Below are 19,999 nucleotides of genomic sequence, written 5' to 3'. Positions count from 1 at the left end.
TTTTGTTTATAAAAAATTAAATTTAAAAAAGCAAGGAAATAGTTATCATAGAATTCAGGATTCATTTTCTCTGTGTTATAATATGAATGTGAGGAGTTCAGAATTAAACAAGGTCATTAGCTATAAGGTCAAGCTACAGAAATTAGTTGTATTTCCATATATTACTAACATTAGAAATATAAAAAATTAAATTTAAAACAGTGTTTCATGGTATGTGACAATGTGAAAGGAATAGCATCTCAGTACTTTTACTTTAAGATTAGGAGTTTAGTATTGGTCAGCTGAAATGAACTAACTCCTGAACATTATTCACATAATATGCACTTCTAAATGTTTTGAATTTTCAAGATATTCTGATATGTGTATATTTATGAGATGTCTCTTGGGGAATAGTTCAAATTGTTTTACTCACAGGATCACAGGATGTTAGCAGCCCCAACTCCAGTTTTTGGCATCTGCTATAGGCAACAGTGAATCCCTAAAAGGTTTAATTATGGAAATGATAGGGCTTCAAAAGATGAATCTGGCAGAGGTGTGCAGAAACAAGTTAAATCTCCAGCCCTGACCTCCCCCTGGAACTTCAGACTCATATATCTAGTTGCCTCCTCAACAGAGATGCCTAGCAGACATCTCAAACTTACCAGTTCAGAATTCTGATCTACCTACCGCCACCAAACCTGTGCATTCCCAGGTCTTTATCTCAGCTAAAGGCAACTTCATATTTGAAGTTATTCAGACCTAGGGACACATGCTTGAATCATCTCATACTCTACATCCTAACCATCACCTCTGTCTCCAAATACATCCAGAAAACAACCAATTTTCACCATCCTCAGCACTACCACTATGGTCCGAGTCATTAACTCTCACCTGGATGGTTGCAGTATTATAAGTTTTAAGCTAGTCTCTCCATTCCCCACCTTGACTCATGTAAGTCCTTTCTCAGTGAAGCAGACATAGTTATCCATTTACTCCTGTCAGTTCATGTTTCTCATTTGCTCACAATGAATCCTTCAGCTCTTTCCTCTCTTTTACACAATTAAAGGCAACATCTGTGCAATGGCCTGAAACTGTCTACAGTCTGGACCCTGTCATCTCCCTGCCTCATCCCATACTACTTGGATCCTTGCTCAGTCCTCTCCAGCCATCCCAGTTTCCTTGTTCTCCAAGCACTTGCTAGATACTTTGTGCCACAGGATCTTTGCACTTGCTGTTTCCTCTGTCTAAAATCCTCTTCTCCACGATATCCATAGGACTTACTCATTTAGTTCTTTTTGGTCTTTGCTCAAATGATATCTTCTCGGTGGGGTTTTCCTATCCAACCTGTTTAACTCTGCCCCTAGCCCTAGCATACCCTTTTCTCCTTTCCTGCTTTATTTTTCTCCATAACACTTTCACCAGATAACATAGTATTAATTATATCTTACTTATTTTTTTGTTATTGTTTACTGTTTATCTTTTCCCACTAGAATGTGATCATCATGAAGGCAAGGATTTTTTTTTTCCTAGTTGCTAGAACAGTTCCTGGAAAATTATAGGCATTAAAAATTTTCTTGTTAACTAAATGAATGAGATGATACGAGATGAAATGAGACAATTCTAGCTAGAGTGATTTCAGTAAGAGTGGAAAGAAAGTGATGAATGCAAAAGACATGTACAAAAAACTGAAAGACTTGGTAAACCTGCAAGTATCCACTGAGAGAAGGTTAGGGAATTAAGGGATATTCCTTCACTCAGCACAGGGACCTTACTGAATGCTCACTGTGTACAGAGTGCAGTGCTTGTTGGTGGTGGAGGGGCTGCAGAAACGGTTGTGGCTGTGGGAGCAGCTTGTAATTTTGTAGGGGAAGATTGCACTAGGATATACACTTAGGTGACTTGGGAAAATGATTAACTGACATGTTTCTGTCACTGGTTTGGTGGTACAAAGTAGTGAAGAGAGAAGATGAAAGAATTTCAGAACCACTGTTGGAGTGTCAGATGGGCTCTTAAAAATGAGACAATGGCTCTCACTAGGATGTTAGCCTGACTTTCATCCTAGTTTGTGGGTTTCCCCTGAGCCTTCAAAACCAGCTTAAGCCGATATAATTTCTATGTCCTTTTGACCTTTGTAGCAATTAATATAGTTTTATTTTTTTCTTCCAGATCATTATGCAAGGGCCATATTTACTGTGGATTTTGTGTTTAGTTCTTGCCTTCCACACTATTACTCCCTAGAAATATAGAGAATATTTTAGTGGCACTTTTAGGTCTACTGATTGTGCCATGACCCCAAAACACATATTATTTGGAAGAGTAATTTGATTCCAAGGGATTATTTCTTAAGAAGATGAGAACAATTACAAAAACAAAACATTCTAGCCTGAAACTTGTTGCAACAGCTATGCACATAACCCTGTTGGATTAATGTTAATTTTCTCCTCCAATGAACGTCTATTGATTATTTACTGGAAATGAGAGTTGAGTATAGAGTAAGTATATCAGTATGCAGTGCTAATTCACAAATTCATGGTAATATATTTTAGAGGAAGGAGAAACCTTAATTTCAATTTATTTCCACCATTGTAGCTTAAGTTCGTTGTATCTTCTATTCTGTATCTGAAAGGTGGAGAAATAGGCCTCAGGTTTTACAACTTTAAAACACGATCAACCTGCTCTCCAGGATTTTCAGTGCCATGGTGGAGACCGAAGCATGAATATAAAGCACGATAAGTGGTAATGGTGTAGGATAAAGAAAATGCTGTGGGATTGTGAAGACGAGAGTCAATGATTCCAGCTGTCAGGGCATGAAAGGCTGCACAAATGTGGTGAGATTCAGGGCACAATTGAGGGAGCCACAAGATTTCATTGAACAGAGTGGGAGTAGAGATGAAGAGAGCATTCAGGCTTTTGAAAGAGACATGTAAAAAGGCAAGGAAATTCAGGGACGATGTGTTTTAGAAAGAAAAAGGAGTAATGCAGTGTGCCTTGGCCATGGAGCACTTTGAAGGAACTGAGAGGAGAAGAATTTGGAAAAGTGTTTGGAGCCAAAAGATACACAGCCTTACATGTTATGTTAATGAAGGTCTTTTTCTTAAGCATGTAAGAGTCATTGAATAGCTAAAATAGCAGAGCATAATGGTAAGATTTACCTTTGTAAGGTAGATTCTAATGGAAATAGAGGTTTTAAGATGAGATCATTTACTAATGTTACCTAGGGAGTGCTTAAAAATTCCGGAGCCCCACACAAAATCAATACCTTAACAATCTCTGAGTCATGTGGCCCAGGAATGGATATTCTTTAAATACTTTAGGTGATTTTTCTATGCTGCCAGAATGGCACCTGTTTGAAGAACCGTGTTTACGTTTATATTTATATCTATATTTATGTTTGGGGAGAGAGAGCCTAGGTGCTGAGAGCTCCACTGTGGGAGATGCCAGGGGTCCAGGTGAGAAGCAGTGAGGGACTGCATTGGGGCAGTGGTGATGTTGGTGGAGAGGAGGGGGCGGTGTTAAGAGCCACCTCTTAAGTAGAAGTGTTGGTAGGATGTTGGAGACCCTTCGGATGGGAGGGTGAGGAAGGAGTTGGAAGATGACTTGAAGGTACCACTCTGGGAGGTGGTGTTGGTGGGATGCTGTGAACCCAAGCTGGGTACCTGGATGTGAGGGAGAGGAGTCCCAGAATTAGTTATTTGGTTTAGAGCATCCAATCCATTTTCCTTATTTTACCAATGAGGAAACCGATGCTCGGAATGGTTCAGTGACTAATCCAAGGTAAGCAAACACAGAGGGCTTTTTTCCCCCATCTTCCTGAAACGTCGTGGCCAACAGAGCTAGTTGGCTAGGGGCAGAGTGGAAAAAGAGTATGGCTAGGTTAATAGGAAACCGCCATGCTTCCAGCCATTGGTTTTATGCCTGTCTAGAAGATTCACTACATGGTTGTGCCTACTGAGACCATCTGTATAGTACTAATTATGAAGTGGAAATATCATTAAATACACATTATGGCTGTGGCGCTTGTGTGTATTTTTAACTGAGTTTATAACACCAAATGGACCATTTCAGGCTCTTGCAACAGAGGACCAAAGTTTGATTTAACGTGAGGCATGGGACCAGGAGGGAGCCTTAGAGATCAGCCATACCAACTGCATTTTACAAATAAGAAAACTGGGTCTCGGGGAGAGAAATGCATTTGCCTAAGGCTGCTGTGGTAACCAGTGATTAAAATTAAGACCCCTGTCTTCTGACTCTTCAAGTCAGTGCCTTTTGCCATGAGCTTATCCAGATTGTTAGTGCAGCTATTGTATTAACTTTTGTGGGTTAGTTGGTTGCTTTGTCATTTAATACCCCTCGAAGCTGCATCATGAGCTACATCTACACTGCTATGAAATGCGTGTTTAGAAACTCAGAGAAGCGGGGGCTTATGGGGTAAATTGGATCATTTTCAGGGCAGCCATCCAGCATGACACTCCTTAGTTTAGAAGTTCCTTGTGGGCAAAAAACTATGTATTCGCAGCACAAAGCACAGAGTTTAGACCACATTAGCTATTCCATAAAAGTGTGTTGAACGAGTGACCTAAGCCAAAGTGGTTTTTGAATTATAGCCTTTTTTTTTAAAGTAAATTTACCTCTGATAAATTCATCAAGTCTCTACTCTGCCCATAAGTAGGCACTAAGAGTCACATGGTTCTCATTCTTTCAACAAAAAACAGCAAAGAGGACTGTCAGCTGACACAGGAAGGAAACAATGGGAGTGCTAGAAGTGCTCTGATCTGAATGTGACCCCTTTGCTAGAACGCCAAAAATATAAACTTTCCAAGTGGACTGGCCTAGAGACCTCAATATACAAAGGTCTTTTCTTTCTAGAAACAAACTGTCTTCTTCTTGTTTCTGATCTGACACTCACAAGCTCAAACACACACACACTCTTTGCTTTTTGAATCCCTTTGAAGGTAGAAATCTATATATATATATTGCTTTTTGTATGGTCTTTAAGTGACTCTTTGTCATATATTTGAAATGTAAAATCTTTATGCTTGAGGGCCACCTTACTCTACTGTGAAAAACCTCTGGACAAGCAGATTATTGAATAACCCATGACTTTGCCCTTCATCTGATTTGATCCCTGAAAGAGATCATAAGACATCCTTAAAAAGCCTAGAGGCCTTCAGAGTTCTCAATGATCACAGAAGGCTTTTTCCTGCTGTCTTCCTGAAATGTCACGGACACCCTGAGCAGTAAGAAAGGAGATCACTGTTTGCATCAAGCATTTGAAAAACAAAAAACAAAACAAAACAAAAAAATAAAAAAGAAAAGAAATTTAAAACTCATTTGGGAAAAATGAAAGTACATCTGTGGGTTATATGTCATATGACAAATATTTTACCCCTTTTTTTCATTGAGTAGACAATTGTGGGAAATTATTAAAAATGCGTCTGTGGTACAACCCATGTAAGAAATGTTTTAGGATTATCATGTACTGGCCCTGACAAAATGCTCTTTTCCAGTGCTACTTGCTTGAGCACACAAGCTCACACACTGGGACCAGAGCCCTTGGCCTTCATTCATTTTCATTAAGTGCTTAGGGACTCTTCTCCTCTTACAATATCAATGCTAATAACAAGGTGAGTGTAACAATCTACAAAATAGTTTATTAACTTGAATTAAAAGTCACTGTCACAAAACCTTGAGCTCAAAATTAAGTGTAAATTGTTTTTAGAAGTATGTTTGACTTACTTTTTCTTAGCTACATTCCAGGTTCAGTATTTTATTCTTTCTGAGAAAAGTTGACTTGTTAAATACACATTAACTTTGTTTTAATTTATATAACTTTATAAGACTCTTAACCTAAATAAATTCCTGAATCAGAATAAAAAGGCTTTGTCTGGTCACATATTTCTGGGGTTTTGGGTTTGGAAATTATAAGCTCAGTCTTCATTAGCCTCTGTCTTCAGTAACCACTAGACAGAGTTAGAAGTAATAGGATTTTGTTCATTTTTGTAACTCAGCTGAAATTCTTGAAATTTTTTTGTTATAAATTCTGGCCTGGGACTATGATTTTAGAACCTGTGTCATAATGTTATTCATATTTTTTAACGTGCTGGAGAAAGCGAGGAAAACTCTAGTACTGACTAGTTCTGAAGTACTTTGCTGGGTGCTTTACATATGTTACATTTCATCCACATGATAACTCTGTGAGATACATATTTGTATTGTCATTTTGCAAATGAGGAAGGCTAAACTTAGAGTGTATGTGAAACTTGCCAGAAAAAAAAAAAGAAAGTTGCTAGTATTCACTTAGAAAATTAAGCATCACAGCAAAACTGATTCCAGCTGATTACAACTAATTCCAAAACCAATCCTCATCCTTCTGAGACTTTTTTATTTGGTTTTTTGCTACGTCAGAGGGCTTCCCTTATCCAACAGATTGTAGACTACGTAAGGGTAGAGACCAGCTAGTTTACTGTTGTGTTCTTAGCATGTAGCCCAGAGAATGACATCAATACAGTAGATGTCCAGTAATTATCTGTTCATTGGATTGAATGGGATGCTACTGGTGCATAAACCTGCAGCAGAAATAGTACAAGTCTACAATTTAGTAGTGGATTCAAACAGCTTGGGTTTCCATTCTGATTTCTCGAGCTTACCATCTATGTAATTTGGGCGTGTTACTTAGACTTTCTAAGTCTCAATTTAAAGTCTCATTTTAAAATGGGGATAATAATTGTACCTTCATGATCATTTGTATAAATAACCCTTCTGATGGTTAGTAAGCATACAATGAATGGTAAATATTATTACCTTTAATTGGACTAGACTGTAGACACTTTTTTAATATACTATTAATACATATTTAGTTATTTATTATGTTTATTGCTTAGAATCTGTCTTCCCACGAAAATATAATCACCATGATGGAAGGAATTTTCATGTTTTAATCACCATATTCCAAGTGTTTAGAACAGTGTTATCAAAGAGAACGTTCTATGATGATAGAAATGTTCTATATACATAGTTTAATACAGTAGCCACTAGCCACATGTGGTTATTGAACACTTGAAATGTAGCTAGCTAGCGTGACAGTGTAATTGAGTTATAAATTTTATTTAGTTTTAATGAATTTAGATTTAAATAGCTATATATGGCTATTGGAATACTGTATTAGCACAGTTCTAGAACATTACTTGGTACACAGAAATTTCTTGATACATATTTGTTAAATGAGTGAATTCCTGTCTGGATTCAAAGATGAGTAAAACTTCATGATTGCATATTTAGCTCAGTCTTTAAAGATTAGCAATGAAGCAATTTACTATGTGACTTGCTCATAATGGAGTCCTCATCAGGTTCTAATATGGTTGAGTTTACAATTGTAATAAGTTTTTGGTTTTTACTTTTAACTTTTTGTTGTTATTGTTGACAGGTCAAGAAAGATTTGGAAACATGACAAGGGTCTATTACCGGGAAGCTATGGGTGCATTTATTGTCTTCGATGTCACCAGGCCAGCCACATTTGAAGCAGTGGCAAAGTGGAAAAATGATTTGGACTCCAAGTTAACTCTTCCTAACGGCAAACCAGTTTCAGTGGTTTTGTTGGCCAACAAATGTGACCAGGGAAAGGATGTACTCATGAACAATGGCCTCAAGATGGACCAGTTCTGCAAGGAGCATGGTTTTGTAGGATGGTTTGAAACATCAGCAAAGGTAATGTGACATTAAAGGATAAGTTTATTGTAGGGAAAAATTTGAAAAGAAAATGGCATATCATCATCATCATCACAATAATATGTGTTTGTCTAGCCATTTTTGGTTCCTAAACTACTTTAAGCTCTTTCTTATCTCAAGGCAATGGGTGGGCAAGACAGGAATTATTATTCACAATTTAAGATGATTGTGGCAAAGGGAGAAAAGCAACTCTTACAGGGTTACAATGATAATAGTTAGTAACTGTGATCATTTTTCGAGAGCTTACTATGTGCCAGTCATGTTTTACATGCATCTTCTGGTTTAGTCCTCACAACAACCCATCCTATTAGGTAAGTATTATTTTAAAGTAAATGAAATAATTGTGACATTCAGTGTTACCACCTTATTCATGTATTAATTAATTTATGCCATCAACATTTAATATGTCCACCTGTATGTCAGGAATTGTGCTTTGTCCTGGAAATGAAAAGATGACAAGAACACAGAACTGCTACATTGGGAATACTGGAATAGTGGGGTAACAGTAGACAGCAAGTACAAATGTGAAAAACATAGCACATCGTTGCACTGCTGACTATCTTCGGTGGCAGAGAGATAGCAGGAGGTGTTGGAGAGGCAGGGCTGGAAGATGAAGAGTCCCATGTGGCATGATGAGGGTGCTATACTTTCCATTAGGCCCCACACTGCTACCTAAAATGTCAAGTACATGGTTTTTTGTTCTACTCTCTTTTGTTTGTGCTTATACTTTTTTAATTTCAGTATTAGAGGAGGAAAAAAAAACTTCTATGGCAAATTTTGAAAATAAAAAAAAACTTGAATAAAACTAAAAAATAGCCATTTTGCTGTATTTTTCTGATATTTTTTGTGTGCATATAATTACATTATTAGGATTGTATTCTGCATGGCTTTGTATCATGATTTTTCCACTCTTATTTAATTGTGGAACATAAATACTAAATATTTTTGGAGCACAGGCAGTGTGCTGATTGTTTGGGATTCAGCTATAAATAAGTCAGGCATTGTCCCTGTACATATGGAGTTCACACTTAGGCCTTAATGTGAACATTTTTGTACATCATTAGAGAAGGGTTTGAAAATATAACTTGAATGGCAATCATTCAAACACGCCATGGAGGAGCCTCTAATGGGTTTTACACTGGAGAGTGGAATGGTCCAATTTACCTTGGAGACTGTGGGAAGATAGATTGGAGGGCGGTAAACCCAGAGACAGAGTGGCATGGTAGTTACTGTGTCCTATGAGAAAATGGCAGGGCCTTAAATTAGAATAGTGACTGTAGAGATGGGAAATAAAAACCTGATTTGAGAATATCACTAACATGAAAAACAGCAGGATTAAGCAACTGCTTGGCTTGGGAGATGATGGAGAGGTAGAAGAGGGTGGTGATGCCACTTTTTCTATCTTTTGTTTCAGCCATTCATGGAGAGCCCTGATGCCTGCCTTCTCCCTGTTCTGTCACTAAGCTGCCCTTGTGTTTGGAAAGTTGTTATTTCTCAGTTCCTAGGGTTCTTGTCTTCCTTCTGAGGCCTCGGTGTACCAGTATGCTTTCCTCCTCCTTTCCTTTTAAAATCCTTTCTTACTCCTATTTCTTAAGATTCTTCCTTTTGTTCAGGATATCGTCCCCATCATTTTCTATTTCTTGGCTATCATTGAATCTTTTTGGTTTATCTGTTTGAAGGATTTATTGCTGTAAAGGGAGACAGGTAGTGAAAAACTTACAGGTTACAGAAGTTCAACAAATATAACTTTTTTTATAGACTGATTCTCTTTCTTAAAGGTTAGCCTGACTCTTTTTAAAATTCCAGACGTGGGTGAATTCACCTGTTCTCCTTTTCCCTTAGTCCCACACTCAATTTCACTCCACAGCTCCCTGCATGTTCCTTCAAATTCCCTTCTTTCAAACAGAGTCACTCTCCAGCCCAGAAGCCTCCAAGCACAGGGGAGAAAGTAGGATTTTGTAGAACTCCTTTCCTCTGTTGGTTATGTTACATCGTAAGGGCAAACAAGACTGAAGGACGCATATTTATGTGGGACGGAGAGTCTTCTGTTATGCATTCATTCATTCAGCAAATATTATTGAATACCCATTATGTGCCAGGCAAATCTTCTAGGCACTGGGAATACAGAAATGTACCAAAGAGAATCCTGCCTTCATGGATACCAGCAACAACAAAACGTAAGTAAAACAGATAGTGTATTAGATAGTGATTAAATGCTAACAAAAATAAAAAAGAAAGGAAGAGGCCTTTGAATGTGTGGGGAGGGTTGAAACTGCTTGTGAGTTGAAGGACCTTCTGAACATTTTTTTTCATCTCACTCTGACATTTCTTGCTCAACCATTGCAGTGTCAAACTGGCTGCTTAAGGTCATGATATTCATTAACTTAAGGCCTGGCAGAGCCACCATACTTTGATAGTGGTTTTCTAATCTTCCAAATCCCTGAAAGCATGAACTTTGAAGTTAAACTTTGTATAGTTTAGGGCGAGGGGGGATGGAATTTCACAATCAAGTATAACTAAGATAACACAAGGCCTTATTGTAAAAGGTAAAAGCCATATTCACTATCTCTTCTCCCTCCAAACATACTGCTTTTAGGTTTATCCTGAATGTCTAATGAAAATGGCTTGCCAGTGCCAGGTCAATATTCAAAGTCAACACCTAGAAGCTCAGGAACAATACTGCAGCATTGACAAGCTAGAGTGTCAAACTGTCAAAACTGTCCTTTTGAAAGATCTCCAGTAAGGCTCTGCTAACTTTCCAAGTATAGCATTACAACATTTGCAAGATTGAGGCCTAGATCAAACTGTTTGCATGAAGCTGAGATGGTAGCATTTGGGGACAGCTACCAATTCATTTGTTGCTTACCCTGGGAATCAGAGAACATTTTCCAAAGAGATCTTTCTCTTGCAAAGTGAATCTACTAACAATTAGCGTCCTCTTGTGTGACATCATAATCAGTCTGGTGATAAACATCTTATTTTCTTTCTTTACATCCCTGAGACTTCTAATAAGCCAAAAGCTACAACTTCTGGGCTTGTCCCCAAGGGCACATCCTGCAGAAGTCCTTCAGGTGTCATCAGCTTGGCCATCTCTGCAGCTGAAATTCCCAGGGTCTTTAGAGGAGTTTGTCATTGAAACCAGCCTCCATCTTGCCACTGACCCCACTGCCAAGGGAAATTTACCCTCTTGCTCTTCAATCTTCTGGAGCAAGTTTCCTTGAGAGTTTTTATGCCTAGTGTTTTTGCTGGAACAATCATGGTAGCCCCTGGCTGGTTAGTCAATTAAGAGAGGAAAAATAATAGTTAAACATATGCTGCTGTCTCTGATTTTTCACACCATACTATCAAATGTTAAAACCAAAGTAAAGGAAAGAAACACAGTCTTTCCTAAATCCACTTTTCTTTGGTTTTTACCCTTTGCATTTTTTCCCTTTCTCAGTTGTGTTTCCTTGAATTCTACCTGTGGATTCTCTAGGTGATGTATAATTGGGGTGATCATATGTCCCATTTTACCCTAACATTCCCAGTTTCTGCCTGCTGTCTCAGCATAATTGCTAATAACATCTGCATTCCTAGTTTGTAATTTAAATGTACATGGTCACCCTTATAGATCAGGAGCTCAATCCATTTTATTCTCTATATTATACCTTAGCTCTAATAATGGATATTTTATATGTTCCTGTGCCCACATCCAGTCTTTATAGTATGTGTTTGTAGATTTGTCTCTTTAGGAGGAGTGTCCTGCCCTGCCCTTGTTAGTGTATCTCTGAAGTTTGGAGTCCTGTTTTCCAGGCCTGTCTCAGTGGCTGACTGGGCCCTGCTACTTGCTGACCAATTTACCTGATGCATTGTTGGTGCCCATTGCCTGAGTCTCCACCAGTTGCTGCTTTTGGATTCATTCTCTAATCTCACCCACCTACCTTTTAGAGTTGTGAGCTTTAAAAGATAATGTATGTGGGTCTGCAGATGCATTTTATGTGTTCTTAGCACACACACACACACACACACACACACACACACACACACACACACACTCACTGTCTACCATCTCTCCTGTGTGTACGCGCAGCCATCTGCTGGTCTGTTTCACTGCCCCTACCCGGCTCTGATGCACGCAACACTGCGGTCTGGTGGAAGGGTCTGTTTCTGTATCTTAGCCCTTTCCAGTCTGCTCCATCCTGTCTTACTGTGCAATGGTTCAGGCATGGCTGTGTTCAGGAATAGGACATCATTTCTTTTTATGGGCTTCTAGAAAATATGTAGTTGGAAAACAATGCATTTATACAAACTGGAAATGCATAGATAATTGCACTTGGGCATGGGTAGATAATTATTCTAATTCATTTTTAGTGAATAAGGTATAGGAAATTATTTTTTAAAATCCTTTTATTTTTAAATCAGGTAATAGTCCATCTTTGATTATTCTCATTTTTTAAATGTCAAACTATGAAAAAATTTTGATGGTCACTCATGCATTCACTGGTTAACACAATTTGTATGGCATGACTTTTGTTTCTGGGTCTGAGCTATGAATCATGTGTATTAAGCCCTTTCTGTGTTCAGAAATAGGTACTTGTTCTTATTTTTTAGGTGTCAGAATTCACTATGGAAAATAGAAATTCCAAGTTTTAAGCATCCGTCTCAAAAGAATTTAGATGGGGTTACAGGATGTGCCTTCACTGATTTAACTGGCCAGAGCATATTTAACCTGTATTTTTAGCTGATCTGATTAGAGCTGATTGTGCTTAGGGAAGTAAAAGGAAGGACTCAATCTGATATCTAAAACCAGAACACAGTTACAGGAATGATGGTTGTGTTTAATAGTCATGATCATTTCATATAATGACCACCAGTCTGTAATACAACTATTTGAATCATCACTTTGGACAGAATCTTGATGCCTTACGTGAGAAATGAAAATTGTTTCCTGAAGTTGAGAATAGCTTAAGTACAGGAGCCTTAAATTCAAGCTAGTCATCTGCTTAAGGATCAGTATAAATTTAACAATAACATTTTTATTTTTAATCTTGAGCTAATTAGTTCTCTAGAGGATCTCTAGGTCTATACTTACAATTTTCTAGATAATCTGAGATATTTATATATATAACTATATACATATATAACTATAACTAAGATATTGAGGGAGAATAGAAATGGGCCCCCAGAGGATATAACCATAGCTCGGTATTTAGGAGGCAAGGTGTTGCATATATCATTCTGTCCTGCATGGTTTACATTTTTGCTACTAAGAGCTGAGGTCCTTCCTGTTCCAGGCTTGTACAATCTTAATAACCCGTCTTTAGACTTTGTTAACAATAGTTGGTACTGAATGCTGTTAAAAACCCAGCCTGCTCAAGGAATGACTTTGATATTGTCATTGCCTAGTTCAAGAATCTTCTGTAGGTTCCACTTCCTACTGATTAGAATTTAGATACCTTAGAACAGGCATCAGCAAACTATGGCATCTGGTGCAAATATGGCTGGCCCCTGTGTGATAAAGTTTTGTTGGAACACAGCCATATTCATTGGTTTACATATTATCAATGGCTGCTTTTATTATTATTATTATTATTATTATTATTACTACTACAGTGTTGAGTAGTTGTAACAGAAGCCTTATGGCCTGCAAAGCTTCAACTATTTACCATCTTTTCTTTATTCTTCAAAGTTTGGCACTGACGTCTCAGAATAAGAATAGCTTCTCTTTCGTCAGGCACTATGCTAGTGGCTTTACATGTGTCAGCTTATCCTTGAAACAATCTTGTAAGCTAGGCACTATTAATTTTCTTATTTACCAATGAGGGAATTAAAGTTTAAATTATAGAATATAAATGCTAGCTAAAGATCTCATAGTTGGTATTGGTATATAGTAGAGTTGGGATTTCAAGCCAGATGTGCTAACGGCACCACTTAGCCACCCAACCACCACATTGCACTATCTTGTAACCCTTTCCAATCTGAACTTGTATAATAATTATTTATTGAGCAATTGATACATGGTAGAGCAGGGGCTGGAATAGATAGATGAGTAAAACACGGTCCTGATTGCTAGGAGCTTAAAGTCTAATGACAGATATGCAGATGTGCAAAAAGGTCTTCCAGGAAATGTGACGAGATGTGGCAAGTCCCCTAGAATTGTTGAGGGTGTTGAACAAGGAGGAGCTTTTTCTCGCATGTACTTTTCCTCCAGCCATTGCCAGACACCTGTCTTTTCCTCGTCTCTGTAATATTTTCCATGATATTCTCTCTGTAGGGAATGTAGAAAGCAGTCCATGTTCTTTGTCTCTATTCAGTTTTGCCCAACAAAGTGCAGCTCTGGGTGTGGGAGAGGAAACTAGAAACCCCCTTAACTTTAGCAGGAAGGAGTCTTAAGAAATAGAATAAGAATCTCTGATTCTGATACTCTGTGCCAACAAAGAATTCTTGTTTTAACTAAGCAGAACTTTTTCTTCAGGAATCTCCTAACTCATTTTTCTAAAGACATCTTTGGAGAGGACATAAGCAATTCAAGACACCATGGGCTGGCTATAGAACAGGGGCCATGCTTCAGTATGCAGGATTGTCCTGGAACCCTTTGAAATTATGTGTGCAATTTTTTTCATGCCTGTATTTTTTTTAGAGAGACCAATCATTATTACATCCTAACAACGTTCCAGGCATTTTATGGTTATTGTCACTAACTCTTACAACAACCCTGTGAAGCATTATCCCCATTTTTCATGGAGACAGGAGTCTCAGCTTGATTAAGGGGACTTGCCCAGAGATGTACAGCCTTGTGTCAGAGGCAAGATCCTGATGCCTTTCTGCCTGATCGAAGCCAATATTTTCCACAGTCTGCCAAAGTGCCCCTCCATGCTTCTCAGTGCTCCTTCTCAAGACCAGAACTGAGAGCCTGGGTCCAGCTAAGAAAAAGCCTGTTTTTCTGACGTTAGAAGGATGTAGTCATTCATAGAACTATCCATCCTCTGGCCTCATCTCTCTAGGCAATGACCATCCATCAGAAGAGAGGGCTGAGCTGACCCATCTGGGCTGACCCAACATATACACATGTCCTAGCTGGTGCCAGGCATGTGGAAGGGAGAGATGAAGCCCCTTAAGGAAATCTGTAGAGGACATATAATGTATGAGGGTATGAGGGGAATACAGACTTGTAAAATCTATAGAATTTCCAAAGACAGATGGGAGGGTAAAGGAATTCTAGGCAGACACAAGAGTGTGTAAAAAGGCATAGAGGTGGGAAATAACAGAGTGCTGAAAATGCTAAAGTTCAATGAGGCTGAAGTATAAGCTGGGTGGGGAACAGAGAAGGCAAAGCTCTGTAGTATGTCAAACCATGTCCCATAACATAAATCCTTCAGGCTAAGAATCCTTAATTGACTACTGAAGCCTGAACCCAAAGACTCAGCTGTTTCTTAGTAATTGTACAAAAATCAAAGGACAACCATACTTGATCTTTCTTAGAAGGAAAATACCAACTAAATAACAACAACTCTTATTCAATTAGTGCCTTTGCCTTAGAAAATCTGGAAAATTCTAATATAAAGCATGGCATCTGGAGTTTCTCAACCTCAGCACTATTGCATTTTGGGCCAAATGATTCTTAGCTTGGAATGGGAGGGGAAGGGTGTACACTATGTAAGGTAGGATACTTGGTAGCATCTCTGGCTTCTACCCACTTCATATCAGTAGCACCCCACACCTCAATCAGTTGTGGTAATCAAATATATCTCCAGACATTGACAAATGTCCTCTGGTGGGAGGGACAAAATCGCCCCCTCACTGAGACCACAATTAAATAATACTGAAAATAATCATCATAAAAGTATGCCTCATGCCCAGTTGGGCCTATTCTTTTCTTGGGGGGTGGGTAAGGGGCAGAATGAGATCTTTCTTGATCCTCTCTGAGAACAAAGAATCCTTGTAGGCCTGTTCTCGTGAGTCTCTGGGAGGAAGAAGACATCTAGGAATTAAGAGGGCTTACCTTTGAGCCCAGATCTCTATCTCCAACCATGATGACTTCTTTCCCAAACTCAGACTTCCATGTTCTTCTGAATCTCTACCTGGACATCACCCAGAGAATTCCTCAAACCCAACATGTCTGAAACTGAATTCATCAGCTTTTCTGCAAACATAGTCATCTGATTGGAGACATCACATCCACACAGAAAATCATGCCAGATACCATATAACCGGGTTAGTCATGCTTCAGAAACCCCTCATTCCTCAGCATAGAAAACCCCAACAGCGAAGCTCTTCTCTGCTCCTCCAGGCCTGTCTCTACTCCTGCCCTCCATTTATCCAGTGTTTGTACTAAACTGCATCAAGTGCCCCATTCACACTGTTGCATTCTCCCCTCCTGGAACATGCTTCCTACCTTTAGGAACCTGTTTCTCATTCTTCCTTCAGGACTCTACTGTAGCATTACCTGTTACTGACTCTCAGGTAGCCTCTCCTACTCCTAACCATGTTATATTAAAATTATTTCCGTATGGACCTGGCCCTGCGCTACACTGCAAGTCCTCCTGGTCATCACTCAGCACAATGGTTTACACACAGGGTGATCACTTGGTCAGTGTTTATTAGATGCAAAAAAATTGTTTGCTACACTGCCTTTCAAGGACTCTTTCAGAAAATTCTTTTACTGTATTACTCTTTCCCCTGGCCTTTGTGTGGTATTTATTTCCTTAGAGAACCATGTAGAAGCAGCAAAATTAATTTACTGCTATAGTTCCCAGAAGGACTCCACATTATGTAACTCCTTTCATCCAGAAAGCTCTCTAGACACTTTTCACAGCAGGGAGATTGTAGTGCTCTGCAGTGTGGATGGGGAAGTAGAGGAGAAAAATGAAGGTGAGGGAAGCGGCCCCCCTAATGCCTTGCCTTAGGTCCTAGACTGAGAACTGCAAATTTTTTGCTTGGTAATGCCTGTAGCATCCCATAAGAGTCTAACATTAGTCTATGCATCTAATTATCCCACCTATTCCTCCTTCGCACTCCAGGACTGGAATATAGCAATTTTCCCTTCACTGAAATTCTCATCATCTTGTTTTACATGTATCTCTCGTTTATTTCCTCTACTATCATTTGAGCCACACACAGTGGCTCATAATATTTGTCTTTGTTACTAATAAAGAAACAGAATTCCAGGTCAGCTCTTCAATGATTTGCATTGGTGAAACCAGGCCCGGATTTCAGATCTAGTCCAGCTTTCTTTCCAGTGATGGTGATTCTTGAACAAGGTTGTGCGTCAGGGCCACCTGAAGAACTTATTAAAATTGCAGATGTATCAACCCTCTTCTCAGAGAAGTCTGGAGGGGCTTAGAATGTATGTTTTTGGAAAACATTCCTTTGGTGATTTTGATTTGCACCCTGGTTAAGATGCATTGTGTTGCAATTGGTTCACTCATGTATTCATTCCTGAAGTATTCCTTGAATACCTACTATGTATTCAGGTAGGCGCTTTGCTAAGCACTGGGGCACCGATAATAAATGGCACAGTTTCTTCCTACAAGGAACTTCCCAGTCTCCTGGAAGAAACCCGTATAAACAAATGATTACAACATAGTATGAAGTTCCATAAAGATTGGTGGCTTCTTCAAGAGCAATGAGTGCATTTGAAGAAAAAGCTCTTATCTCCACCTGCCAGTGAAGCAGCCTCCTTGATGTTTGATCTGGATTGCCAAGAATAAGAGAGGCTCCCAAAGAAAAACTAAAGAAGACCACTGAGAAGAATTCCTTTAAATGGCTATTGCATAGTGGGGCATGAGAAACCCACTTTCAGTACCCCTGGGTTTTTTTTTCTTTTTTTAGAAAGCAAACACAAGATTCCCATCTTTATTCTAAGATATCTAAGTAAGAACATGTTGCTGCTGTAGAGTTACCTAGCTTTATCAGTCACCTGGAAGTTGTCAATACAAGACCACAAAGAATCTTAATATTAAAAATAATAATTATTCTTCATAAAATACATGCTTACTGTACCAGGCATAAGTGCTTTATTTAATTATTTCACTTACTTCTCACCAACCCTTGTGATAGATGCTATTAATATGCCCATTTTATGCATTAAGGAACTAAGGCTTAGAGAAGTTAAATAATAACAAGATCATCTTGTTAGCAAGTGGCAGAGCCAGAATTAGAACCCAGGTCTCTCTATTCAAATCCCTTCTTCTCTACTTTTTTTTGTTGTTGTTACTTCTGTGTGTCTGAATAATAGTCTTATATTGCTATTTCTAGATTTAGACAACCCATTGATAACTTGCTATACTAGATGAGGGTGTAACTTCCTTGTCTGACTATTCTCCCCATCCATCTGCCAATACAGTTCTATCACTGCTTTGGTTGAATCATGACAAAAATCATGGTTTATACCATTTGATATGAAAACATTATTCACTCATGTAATTTGCCATCTTTGCTTATCTTCAATGAATCTTTATTCCCTAATGTTTTAAAAGATTCTCCATCGTATTATTTATTCTATTGAGACTAGTTTTGTCCTGGAGGCCTCTGCCCCAGAGTCCTCTATTTTCCTCATGCAGTTTGTTTGGAATGCCCTGTAGATTCAGTACACAGCTGTAATCTTGAGACTTTCCTTTGTCCTTCTTTTGTGTGGGATAAACTGCTCCCTGGATCCCAATTTCATGTCCTTGTTTTGCTGGAACACAGCTTCCTGCAAGTGCTTAGGAAAAGCTGCATGGGCATTTCTGAGACCTTGATATCTTTAAGTATGTGTTTTCTAAGGTTCACACAAGTGTAATTGTCTAGATAGGTATAGAATTCTGATTTTAAAATGATTTCCCCTTATAACTTGAAGGCATGGCTCCATTGTATTATAACATGGTACTTTGCGGTATTCTTTAGAAGTCTCATACCATTCTGATTCTTAAAGCTTTGTGTCTAAGCTGTTTTCTTTTGTCTGGAAGTATTTAGTATCATTTCTTTACTCCTGGTAATCTGAAATTCCACACTTTTATGCTATCTATAAACTTTTTCTCATTTATTGTTCTGGGCCCTCTGTGAGCCATTTCAGCTTAGAAACTCATTTTCTCTAAAATATTATTTCTTTGATAGTTTTCTTCCCTTCATTTTCTTTGTTCTTTCTTTATGAAACTCCTGTTGGTGTAACCTCCTGAACTAAGTCTGTTTTCTCATATTTTCAGCACTTTGTATTTGTTTTGTTTATTTTGAATTAATTTTCCATTCTTTTGTTATAATTTTTAATTTTAGCAATCATACTTTTAATTTTGAAGAGCTCTTTTGTATTCTCTGATTGTTCTTGTTTATAATATCCTGTTTTTAGTTAAGAATGTAATAGTTTATTATATTTATGAGGATACTAATTTGTTTTTCTAAAGTTTTTTTTTCTTGTTTGTTACATTATCTATGTCATTAGAGTTGATTTTTCAGTCCATTTTTGTTCTTCTATTTTATGCTGATGGTCTCCCTTAAACATCTGATCATCCTTGGCCAGAATATTTAGGAGCAAGACCATCAAAAGCAGATACTAAGTTCTGTCTGTGTGGGTGGGCCTGTTGATTAATGGCTATGTTGACTGTTCATTTGTAGGTTTCACTTTAGGTTGGTAGTCACTGGAGACTCCCAAATGTCACTTGGTGGAGGGCTCTTTTTTGGAGAAGAACTCTTCTCTCCATTAGCGACAAAGATGCCGCAGTTCTCTGTGGTGGGTAGGAGTAGTCCAGCTGCCATATTGGCAAACTTTTAGTTGATTTTTTTTTTTTTTTAACATTTGAAATCATTAGCATTTACTTTTTTTTAGGATTTATGTTTAATTCTCCTACTGAACAATACATATTTTAACCAAGTTGCAAATTAGGCCAACTTTCTACTTTTTTTTATTTTTGTATGTGTGTGTTTCCTTTTTTTTTTTTTTATTTCAGCATATTATGGGGGTGCAGATGATTAGGTTACGTATGATGCCCTTACCCTCCCTCCCCCGCAAGTCTGAGTTTCAAGTGTGTCCATTCCCTCGGAGGTGCGCATCGCACTCATTGTTTGTGCATAAGCCTGTCCCCTCCTCCTCCCTCCCTCCTCCCCCTGCCAAACATCTAATACATGTTATTCTTATATATGCACTTAAATGTTGATCAGCTAATACCAATTTGATGGTGAGTGCATGTGGTGCTTGTTTTTCCATTCCTGGGATACCTCGCTTAGTAGAATGTGTTCCAGTGCTTTCCAGGAGTATATAAGAGGTGCTATATCACCATTGTTTCTTAAAGCTGAATAGTACTCCATGATATACATATACCACAGTTTATTAATCCACTCATGT

The 19,999-nt window shown here is 38.4% G+C and overlaps 1 protein-coding gene across 1 annotated transcript in view; it reads left to right on the top strand.

Moving 5' to 3' along the window:
* The window catches only part of RAB38 (RAB38, member RAS oncogene family), a 63,050-nt gene that overhangs the window by 15,200 nt on the left and 27,851 nt on the right, over window positions 1-19,999 (top strand). The window contains exon 2 of the mRNA XM_012641789.1: window positions 7,403-7,683. Within this exon, the coding sequence (XP_012497243.1) occupies window positions 7,403-7,683 (281 nt within the window). The remainder of the gene's footprint in view (window positions 1-7,402; window positions 7,684-19,999) is intronic.

This window comes from Propithecus coquereli, unplaced genomic scaffold (genome assembly GCF_000956105.1).
Source record: "Propithecus coquereli isolate 6110/MARCELLA unplaced genomic scaffold, Pcoq_1.0 Scaffold170, whole genome shotgun sequence".
Taxonomy (NCBI): domain Eukaryota; kingdom Metazoa; phylum Chordata; class Mammalia; order Primates; family Indriidae; genus Propithecus; species Propithecus coquereli.
Note: the sequence above shows the minus strand (reverse complement) of the source record. Positions and strands in the feature narration are given on the sequence as shown.